Below are 11,701 nucleotides of genomic sequence, written 5' to 3'. Positions count from 1 at the left end.
TCGCTGGCTGTTCCTGTATGGCAATCATGATGGCAGTTATAATCTTGTGCTTTTCTCAGTAGAAGGCTTCAATTTAAAGATGACATAGAATGGAGAAGAGCTGTTACCTTGCCTTAATGGAATAGGGAGACCAAAGTTGCATACCTTCATCAGAGAATAAGATGATATGCTCAGTTCATCCATTCTATGTCATCTTTAAGGAAACACAACACAATGTTCTCCTTCTGTTCTTTACTTCACTATGTTGAAACATTTCATTTCAATTTAAATCAGAAGTGTATATTCATATCGTTAAGACTGAATATGCTCACTCTTGATCATTATGACAAAACAGTGAGTGTGTAATGGGTGGGTAATGTGTTATGATGACTGACCGTGTCTGAATGTGTGTGTGTGTGTGTGTGTGTGTGTGTGTGTGTGTGTGTGTGTGATATGTGTGTGTAATGTGTGTGTTATGACAGTGCAGTGCCAGTGTGTGTGTGTGACATATGTGTAATGTGTGTGTTATGGCAGCGCAGTGTCAGTGTGTGTGTATGTGTGTATGTGTAATGACAGTGGTGTCAGTGTGTGTGTGTGTGTGTGTGTGTGTGTGTGTGTGTGTTTGTGTAATGTTTGTGTTATGCCCAGTGTGGCAACATCTGTCCCAGGCATTCAAATACCGCTTGGAGCACTACCTCAATTTCTACTCCGATGATTCAGAAATAGGACAGAGTTGTTACTTGGTTGGAAAAAAAAATAAAAAAATGTCAGCCTTGTTTGAAGTGCTACAAAAGCTATATTTTTTACATTCTGTACCCTTCTCCCACACATGGAATATCTCTGACCTCAATGTGTCTCTACTTTTCAGAGCTTTGAAGCTGAGCAGACTCTGACTCAAGTTTGGTGTTTATTTGTGGATTTTGGTTCTCTTGTGTTAATTACATCTTTCCTCAGTTGCTTTTTTGTACATTTCTTAGATCTGAATCTTTCACAACTATTAGTTCAGCCTCCAATCATTTCTTTAGTTGTGCACATCATAAACGCACCAAAGAGACTGAGAAAAACTTTAATGACAATGAATATTTTTCTTACCTATACTGGTACATCACAAAATGAAATATATCTAGAATTTAACATTGAATTACATGACATTCTGTTCTTTCTTTCTTTCTTTCTTTCTTTCTTTCGTACTTTCCTGCTCACCCTTCATCTATCATCTCTCCTTATTTCATTGCCCCCCTTTCTTTGTCTTTGACGGTATCAGACCCCTCTGTTAAAAGCACATTGAAGAAGGCGCTACGCTGAGAAGTAACTCATGTAATGTTCAGTCTTTTCTCCTTTTTTAACTAGTTATAAGTTTGGTCCTGTACTCTACAAACTACAGAGTCTGAGTGAAGCCTTCTATCCCTGTGCTATCCCTGCGAGTGAAGCCAGCTATCCCTGTGTTGTCCGACCTCTCTGTGTCACTCACTCTTCCACTCTTTCTTTCTGTCTTTTACAGCGTTCTACCTGTTCTGCCCACCTTGCCCCGTCCACACGTCACCATGAACTACCTGCGCCGGCGTCTCTCGGACAGCAGCTTCGTGGCCAACCTGCCCAACGGCTACATGATGGACCTCCAGCGCCCGACCCCCTCCCCGACCCCGTCTCCGCCCGCGCGCCCCAAGAGCTCCACCAGCTCCCCGGCGTCCCCGGCCACAGAGAGGCGCCAGCCGCCCGCCGTCTCACCCCAGCCCCAGGCTTCTGGCCCGGCCTCCTCCTCCTCCTCCTCGTCCACCGCCACGTCCACCCCCAGCGCCCCACCGCCGTCCGCCGCTGCCGCCGGAGGCTTCCTCAGCTCCTTCTCCAGCGTGGTGAAGACGGCGCAGATCGCCAGCGCCGTGAAGGCCAAGGCGGAGGCCCAGGCGGCACAAGCGGCGGACACCGCGGCCACCACCGCGCCCGCGCCACTGCCCAAACCTGTCGTCCGCAAGCCCAAGGTGCTGCTGGTCGTCGACGACCCCCACACAGACTGGTGAGAGACACACACTGGATTTTTATTTTTAGCATTATTACATTACGTTACTTTTAATCATTTTACTGACACTTTTATACAAAGCGACTTACAACAGGGAGCGATCAAGGTATAGTGCGACAAAGACATGTCCGTGCAGCAATAAGTACTATTTGCATAACATAGAACGACAGTTCAAGCGAAGTTGTGTCAAGGGAATAAGAGGAGAAGAGAGTCAGGATAGAGAAGACAAGCGTGATGTCGAAATGACACAATTAGGTCCAGGCTCCACCGAAAGCAGAGCATTCACAGAGCGCATGTGCCAGCCTGTGGACTGGCCTATTTTTTTTGTTCAAATGTCCACGACACATCTGGTGTAGCCAGTTCCACTGATTATAGTGGAAGTGTATTCTTGCAGCGTGTGCTCCGCCATTGTTCCGCCTCAGCTGTGCCTTCACAACTGTGTACTTGTTGCCCGGCCGGCCGTTAGTCTGCTAGTCACATGTCCAGGGAACATTCATACAAATGGAAGTGTATCTATTCTGTACTGCAAGTTTGTACTAGTGTATCTACTCTGTACTGCAAGCTTTAGATAAAAGCGGCAGATGCCATATAACTATAATATACAGTATAGAATAAATGTGGTGTGTGACAAACACCTTTTCATTTGGTGGTTTCTTTTGCAGATTGTCTGAGTAAGTTTGTTGATGAAAGTGCATTTGTTTTTGAAGACTGTCTCTGACTAGCATTCAGAGGGTTGATTTTATAATTCAGCTATTATATTCTGTCGACACAGCTTAAAGTAGAATGTTTTCAACTTTACGTATTATTCCTCTATTGCAGTAAACTAAATATCTTTGGCCTATGGACAAAACAAGGCATTTGAAAGCATAATCTTGGGCTTAGGGAAACACTAATTGATATTTCTTGGTTGACCATTTCTGACATTTTATCGATCAAACAACTAGTCAATTAATCAATCAAATAGTCGACAGATTAATGCGACTGAAAATCGTTAGTTCAGCCCTAGGTGTAAATAAGCCCCTAGTGTCTTTCGGTGCATTTCCTAACCCAGTCCTTACTCTGTGTTCACTTCACTGTTTACGGTTGTCTCTGCTTTAAGCTGAGGAGACAGGGCCACCGGGGAGGAGGAGACACTTTCACATGATTGCTAAGTCATCCTCCCCTTGGGTGGTAGCTGTCGGAAGGAAGCATGGCTTCAGTTTTCCAACTGAATCTCAACTCAGACTCACACTGTGTCCTCAAACTCCAACAGGGACACACTCGCCACTTGAGTGTGTTATTCTTCAAATTTGATTATATGTCAGAACAAGAGCAGTCAGGCTCCTCTGGACCCTTGCCCCTGTAACTGGTCAGTAAAGACAGTGGGGAAAAAAACTGTAGAAGGTATGATGGGGAGATATGGGGATCATGCATATGCAAGTGGACACACACACACAGACAGACAGACAAACAGACATAAACTATTGGTTAAAGCTGCTGACTAAAGTGTTGTGGTTAATGATCACTGTCGTTAACCTAAAAGTAACTAAGCAAAAACATGTGAATATGAAATTGCAAACTATGGTGGTGTGTCTGAACCAAAGTCAAACAAATTGTGATCACCTGAATCAGTGTTTTAAATCTGTGAAGGTAAATGTCTCACTGGAGGTTTAACTGTCAGCAAATCTGTGTTATTGTATGACTGTCCTTTCAAAGAAAAGGTTGGACCTGTTTCATATCTCAAGTAATTTTTTGCTGGGATTATAGTTAGTAAATGGTCAGGAGAAAACAGCTTGTTTGGCCAGATGTCTGTACCTGTGTGAAATAAGTCCTGACAGGGCCTGAAGGGACTTGTTTTCCTATAATGACCAGCGGACAATACAATATCACCCTTATTATACGGCTACTTGCCAAAACGAGAAAAGAAACTTCAGACAGTGTGTATTTTAAAATGATTTTGTTACCGTCATGGCTTCTGCCCTTTCAGATGTTGCATAGCAAGGTGTTTACTGATGACTTACAGGTTCAATGAAGTTCCATTGTGATAAGTGAACGGACTACTAATGAATGATATGAAAGATGTGAATCAGTTTCCTTTGACAGCATCATTATACAGATTTATCGGACATCCGAACATTGGGAAGGCATGTTGATGTTAAAGGAATATTCTACAGCATTCTGAAGAGTTGTATAATAATGATTTATACTGTAAATAAGCAGTCATCCTTGTTGTTGAAGTTACCGAGCGAGTGAGTGAGTGAGAGCCTACTTGATGCTTATCCACAAGGGACTGCGGGAGTTGTGGGATCAAAGCCTGCCTCTGCCCGGAGCAGAAGGCCGTCTCCCTGAGCCTGGTCAATTAGGCCGCTGTTTGGAGTCTCTTTGGAGTCTCTGGGCTCGGTTTCTGTCTAAGCTGTCTGAGCTCCCTAGAGGACTGCTCTGCTCTGTCTGTCTAGCTGCACTTTGCTCTGTGTGGTGGACTTTGTGGCTACACACATTCAGACACACTTCCTTCTCTCGCTTTCTTGCTCTCTCTCTCTCTCTCTCTCACACACACACACACACACACACACACACACACACACACTAAATACACTCTCTCTTTCTCTTGCAAACGCCCATGCGCGCACACACAGTTTTCTGCTTGTTCGCTTAGCAACTGAACCTTTCCATAGATTTACTGATGCAAACACTCAGAGAGACAGATATAGAGAGAAAGAGAGAGAGAGAGAGAGAGAGAGAGAAAGAGAGCACCTTCATGTTGTATGATCAGCAGGACAGGTGCCATCACTCATTATCAAAACACCTTACTATGTCAGAGGTACCAATTATCACACACGTCTCTCCTAGTGAGAGAACCAGCCCCACGTTGTACGTAGTGCATAGATAAATGTAGCAGATCGCATGCACCTCCAGAGCTGTTTCTGTCACCTGTCACATAGGGAAGGTGCTAATGATTTTGGTTAGTCACTCATGCCATAGAACAAAGTAGCCTACTATAACAGAGGTTAACAGCATCTGTAGTGATCACTGCCTGTTAAATGTATTAAAGTTATGCAAAAGTTTGCTACTTTGTGTTTGCTATAGTGTTGCACAGTGCACCGATACTACAGAAGAATCGTGATACCCTGAAATTAAAAATGTCACAATACCTAATTTTATTAGTATCGATACTTTTAAGAATGGCCGGGTTCTTTTGAAGTAACATGCGTGTGAGCAAGGCATGCTTCTAGGGGAGAGTACCTATGTTCCCCGGGTCCTATGTTCCCCGCTTTGTATGGGACCGGGGAACATAGGACCCTTTTTTTAAAACCCTAACCATGACCCTAACCCTAACCCCAAGCGGGGAACATAGGACCCGGGGAACATAGGGATGACCCCACTTCTAGTGCCTCCCCTAGCCTGCTCCTCACACACACGTTATTAGCTGTTGTGCCATAAACAGCAAGACTGCTAGTTTAAGTGATGCTGTGGCTGCACTGCAGCTACACATAATAATAATAGTCTAGGTTAATATCCCTATGCTATGGGATTTAGGTCATTTAGGCTTACTGTTGGGGTTAAAGGGAAACTTGGCAGGATTACTGTAGCTATATTTCCCCCTCTGCTGGAGAAGTTGTGTATTGTGCTATTTCAAACTGTGGAAAAAGGAAACGATAAAGCACATGGATTTGTTTACAAGCTAGCGAAACGGTTAGCATAAGTTCGGCAGAACAATGTGGATGTTACAAGGTAAGAAACACGATTTAAAACGAGTTTCTTGTTTCTCACTTCTCTTACTGGGACAGTAGTACCAATGTTGCAAGGTTGCTTTTCCGCCTGAGGACGCTAGGGGGAGCGGGGAAAGTCACCATTTTTAACGGAACAGGTCATTTACAGGTTTTCTCAGTCGCTTTGGTGCTTTTCTCAGATCAGAATGAAAATTCTCATAACTAGGGGTCAAAACTAACTATACTTACAGTATGGATGCTGAATAGTCGTTCCCAATAAAACTAATAGTCTATATTTCATTGCTTGAGTCATTACATACAAAATTGGTGAACTAGTTATCAAATTCTGTCACAATGCTGTAGAATTGCAGAGCATACAGTAAAACTGTGAAACGTACATATTCTAAATGTGTTTATTAACTTGAAATAGTTGCCAAGTTCTCCTTTAATGTCAGAAATAGGCTTCACAACCATGGCAAACTTTTACATCTAGAGAAAGCGCCTTGCTAACTATCCCGCTAACTCAGGTCATGTCTGGCATTCGTCTTGTGCTCACTAAAATTTTAAATGAACATTGCAACACACTCATCTCTTCTATGATACCAGAAAATTTGTCTTTGACTTGTTAGTTTTTTGAACATGTGTATTATCTAATGCAGTGTTTTTCAACCACTGTGCCGCGGCACACTAGTGTGCCGTGAGAGATCATCTGGTGTGCCGCAGAAAATTACCCAAATGTCACTCACTCAGGGGCGTAGATTTGCGTGGAGACCGAAGGACGTGTCCACACCAACGTCAGATTACGACTGAAATGTCCCCACCAATATTCAGGCTGAAGTGGGGGGGGAAACGCTCACGTGCGCTACAAAGAGTTAAATACTTTCTCACTTTGCTGCGGATCATCTCGTACAGATCGTGTAATGTGCACACTCTAAAAAATGCTGGGTTATTTTTTCAACCCAAACGCTGGGTTGAGGCTGTTGGGTCATTTTGTATGGTTGTTTTTACTCATATTGGGTCATTTCTGTAACCCAGCAAGGGTTGATAGTTTATCACTGCTGGGTTGATAGTTTAGGGCTGTGCTCCCTCCTGTCCCCCACCTAACGTGGAGTACACTACCCAGCACCAGGGTGACTTCAACACAGCTGCATAGTTATTTGAAGGTTGAGAAAAAAAAAAATCGGCAGGCAGGCAGGCATATTCTTTCAACCGTCAAGTCCAGCAGCTGTCAACATGCAATGGAAATCAGGTGATTTCGGAAGGTATGTATCTGCTTTTATTTATTTATTTATTTATTTTTATCCAGACGGATTTTAAAAGTCCACCCAGAGACATACCCTTCGTGATATCAAGGAATATTCTGCCTGCCATTTCGTTCAGCTTCAAGCAGGTTAGCAGGTGTCATTCCACTAATATTAGCTACTGTTAATGTTAAATCTACACAAATACAGACTCATAAAAACATAGTTCTGTATTCACTGGGTAGGAACTGCTGAACAGAAACAAAACGAACTTTTACAACGAACTGCAATTAGCATACCAGCAGCTGGTAGGTAACGTTAGCAGACTTGGAAACTTTATGCTAATTAAATATGCTTCGTGGTTAACGTTTGTCAACTAGCCCTCACAGTCGAAGTAGTCTCTTCACAACACGTAACTTACGATAATAATCATGCCAAACAACATCGTATTAAATCATTCAGGGTAGCCTCATATTATAGCCATGTAACTTACTGGGTGGTTCTTGGTGGTAACATTAACTTGGATTCACTAATTGAATAATGTGTTAACATTAGCTAGCTAACGTTAGCACTGCTGAACTTATGTTTGTCAGCCTAATGTTAGGCTAATGGTAATGTTGTTATCAAGCTCATCTGACATAAACGCACGTTTTGTAGGCTATTACTGGTATTATGTTTAAAACTACTCCATAATATTAGGTGGTCATGGTTTCCGAGTGTGTTGCACTAATAATTTGTCTCCTGGTGGATTTTTATGTCTGTCAATATCATTCACTGGTAATGGTTCATGCAAGTCTTGATATAAAGTTCTGTAACGTTAGGCTAACAACAGTGATTAAAATGCACTCTTTTTTTGTTTGATTGACAGGGCTGACCCCCAAAACGGACTTTGGAATCTGCCTGTCTTCATGGAAGTATCACATGCATTTTATACTAGGCTATCTATTCAAAAATAAAGAAAATTATCAAATAAATAATTGTGTCGAACTGTTTTATTTCATTGCATGGCTTTTGAAGGCCATTTAATATAGACTGTTTATATCAGGCCTAAAGCTGTTAACAGAAGGTGTGACTTTCAAGTAAGTAAATACAAACCTTGAGTTATTAAAAGTTTGTACAAGCAGAGTATTTTAAAAATCAACCAGTAGTTTTGGGGGATTTGGTTACATAACCCAAACATTAACAGGGTGTCCGCGCGGTAGTAAAAGGTAGTAAAAGGTAGTAAATAGAATCTACCAAAATTAAGGCCCTTGAAAGGTAGTAAAAGGTAATAAATGCAATTTGACTTGGTAGTAAATTTTTCATCACCACCTCAATATATAATGAGTTTAAATTTTTTGCTTAATATTTGTGTCTACATGGTTTAACTTCATCTTGCCTAATTAAAAAATATATACGTGCTAACAGGACCTGAGTGAGTCGGAGGCGATAGCAATGACAGAAGTAAACTGTGTAGAGTTCCGTGGTTGACAGCCTATCAGCGACGCCAACAAACAACATTTTCGCCTTTTCAGTTGTTTTACAGGGATACAAACAACGCGATTTTCGGTGTCTCCTTCACGTTGCTTTGGGCGACTTATATGAATCGTGCAGATCCGAAGAGTTTGTTAGGGGCCGGGGATGCAGGGATGCTTTTCGGGGACTCTCGCGTTTTCACGTCATCTAGGCCCTACCGCAGGCTACCAGAGCAGCGTTTATCATATGGGCCTGCTTGTCCGGTGCTTCTGTCACTCATCTGATAATATTTGTTCATTTAGCAAAGGAGCGGTAGATGTAGGCCTAGGCTAGCCTATCACTCTGATAGCAGCTAAGAAAATATAGGCTAGCTGCTACACTCACTCCGTTAGGAGGCAACTCTCTCAGTTTACACTAGGCTACTTCAGCTGGAAGTTTTAACAACTGTGGACTTGACTAGTGTAAGCTTTCGTTCAGCTGACGGTAGCGCTGCCATCTGACTGTGATCATCCAGAACCGTGCAATAAAATTCCACCTAGCCCATCAGTAACAAAGTTCGAACTAGTCACTGACATAGTAACCGACAACATTTTTTTAACGTAACCTAGACCTAGTATCTAATATTACGGAATTGCAAGAAAACAAGTGAAAACAATTCCTTACTTTTAACCACGCAAGTGCGCGTGTCATTTATTAAAACGGTAGAAAACTGAATCAAAGACGGCACTGTCCATCAACAAAAACAGCATGCAGTTTAAAAGTCCCGTTATTTAAAGTCCCAGACATTTAAAGGGACAGCGATCACTCAAGACAGACCTACACCACAACTGAGTGATGAACGTGAAATTCTTTGAATAGCCTATAAAACACTGCATTTAGATGACAACTGCGTGAAGAACTACGCTAATCTAGTTAATGGCGAATTAAGTTTATGGCATTCACATTTAAATCATTCAATAGCCTATGAAAACTTGATCAGTTAAATTGTTCTCATCAAAGGAACAGCAGGCCTACAAAATATTCCAAATAGGCTAGTTTTATTGCAGTGACGGAAAACTGCAACATATGAGTTTTAAAACCATGTTAAATTTGAAAGCATCTAGCTAGTGACAGGAGGGTTTAGGGGGGAAAAGAAAAACTGTAACCTACTTGATTCCACAGTCAATGTTCAGTATTTGGCCTATAATTTAGCCTATAATATTGGCATTTGAATCCAAAATCTATCATTTCCTATCGACAACAGACCCCAGTAGCGCATCGAATCGCATTGCTACACATTTTGAAGTATTGAAAAGAATCAAATCATTGGCTTAAATAATCTATATTGTATCAAATTGTGATTAAACTTGATTTACACTCCTAAATGGCATCCTTACCTACCTACCTAACTGTTGTTTTGGGAAGTATTTATCATGCAAGCATCGTGCATCCATGCTGAGTAATGCAATGAAATCATAGTTTTCAATTTTGCATTAGTAAAGCAGTCCACTGATGTGCATGTTTTCACGGACTGCTTTAGTGTCAAATGTGCAACAACAATACCATACCAATAATAATGGCTTTATATATCCATAGAAATAGATTTCTGGGCCTATCCTTAGACTGGAGTTGTTTTTTTTTTTATTGTTTTTTTTTTTTGGGGGGGGGGGGTTGTCGGTGGTGTTTGTTCTTCATTTTTCACCACACATGTTTGGTGTTTTAGCGTAATTTGTGCCAAGGTTATCATTCACCTTATTAAGGCTAAGGGCTGGTTAGGATAACTCAAGGGCTAGGGTTAAGGTAAGGACAACTGAAACTGAACTCGACACTACAAAAAAACATTGTCATTGACAATTACCATACTTAATGATCACAATTAGAAATTATTAGTGTACCTAATATTTATGATGTATACTTTATAGCAAGTAGTAAGTGGTGCTTTGCATAACCCCCCCCCCCCCCCCAAAAAAAAAAAGGGCTGCTGCTTGATGTCGTGTTGGTAGTAAAAAATATTGTGGAGGTAGTAAAAAAGGTAGTAAAAAGTAGTAAATTCAACTCTATGATTCCTGCATATACCCTGATTAAGTAACTTTAACTAAACAGTTGTGTCAACATAACCCAACATATTGGTTCAATTTCAACCCAGTTGTTGGGTTAAATTTAGTAACCCAATTTGCTTGGTTAAGATAACCCAATGCTGTGTTGGACCACATTTTACTCAGCGGCTGGGTTGAAAACAACCCAGTTTGGGTTGTTTTCAACCCAGCATTTTTTAGAGTGCAGTAGCCTATAAGGGTAAATCGCGCTGATTTGAAGTTACCTATAATAACTACCAGTGAGCCGCAGGAGACGCTGCGCTTCAGCTTCACTTCACTACAAGGCATATGAAGTGCGTCCAAATTCATCCATTCTTCTCTGTTGATCTCCTCGAGTAGGCTACTCATCACACATGTGTCACATGAAAGAACCTTTTCTCAGCTTTTAAACGGTGCTATAGCCACTATTTGCTGTGATAAACAGTTCGCGAGAAAAATTTACTTCAAGAGATTTAATAATTATTCTCTGTGCCCACACACTCTTCACACAACACATGACAACCCATATATCAGAATAAACAGCAGACCTTACCGAACACAACGGTGTAAAGCATTCCCGTGTATAGTTAGCTGTTCCAGAGTAATCCGGTTTTGAAATAAATTGTAGAAAAATTTAACATGGTCTTTCGGCTTTAAGCATTTCTTAAAACTGAGCTGTGCTTACATCGCCTAGATATCTGTAAATAGGCCTATTAGAAAATATACAGGCAGCTTATGGTTAAGAGTTGTCAATGTAGCCTTAATGATTCTTTTCACAAAATGCTAAGCATGCATGTATTTAAGTTTCTTAAAACTGAGCTGTACTTAAATGGGTCAATGCATGATTTCATAACAGACCAAATAGAAAAGAAATGTTAAATATAGCCTACATATGTATACATATAAAATCAGATTATGTGCTACACAGTATAGATCAAGTTGGACAGTAGCACATTTTAATCATGGGTAGTTGGACAGTAGCACATTTTAATCATTTTATATCTATAGTGGCTGGTGAAAGAGTTGAGTGGCTTTTCCTTTTTTTTTTCCGGGGGAATTAGTGGGTAGTGTCCCCACCAAAGCTCAGACCAAACCTACGCCCTTGCACTCACTGGTCCAGAAAAGCAACTGTTGCATCAAATAATTTAGAACCACATGCTCATTGATTGTATGATTGCACTATTTGTGGTATGCAGGCATTGTACAACGGGGGCCCCATATCCAGAATTCACAGAATCATCACATATCCAGTTCAAAACAACAATT

At 41.3% G+C, this 11,701-nt stretch overlaps 1 protein-coding gene across 1 annotated transcript in view; it reads left to right on the top strand.

Annotated features, from left to right (window-relative positions):
• Positions 1-1,523: 1,523 nt before the first annotated feature.
• syn3 (synapsin III) overlaps positions 1,524-11,701 on the top strand; it is a 113,599-nt gene continuing 103,421 nt past the window's right edge. The window contains exon 1 of the mRNA XM_076296512.1: positions 1,524-1,993. Coding sequence (XP_076152627.1) covers positions 1,524-1,993 — 470 coding nt within the window. The remainder of the gene's footprint in view (positions 1,994-11,701) is intronic.

This window comes from Alosa pseudoharengus, unplaced genomic scaffold (genome assembly GCF_046254945.1).
Source record: "Alosa pseudoharengus isolate Yale_2024_CS ecotype anadromous, Long Island Sound unplaced genomic scaffold, YU_APseudo_1.1 YU_APseudo_1.1_scf_20, whole genome shotgun sequence".
NCBI lineage: Eukaryota > Metazoa > Chordata > Actinopteri > Clupeiformes > Clupeidae > Alosa > Alosa pseudoharengus.
Note: the sequence above shows the minus strand (reverse complement) of the source record. Positions and strands in the feature narration are given on the sequence as shown.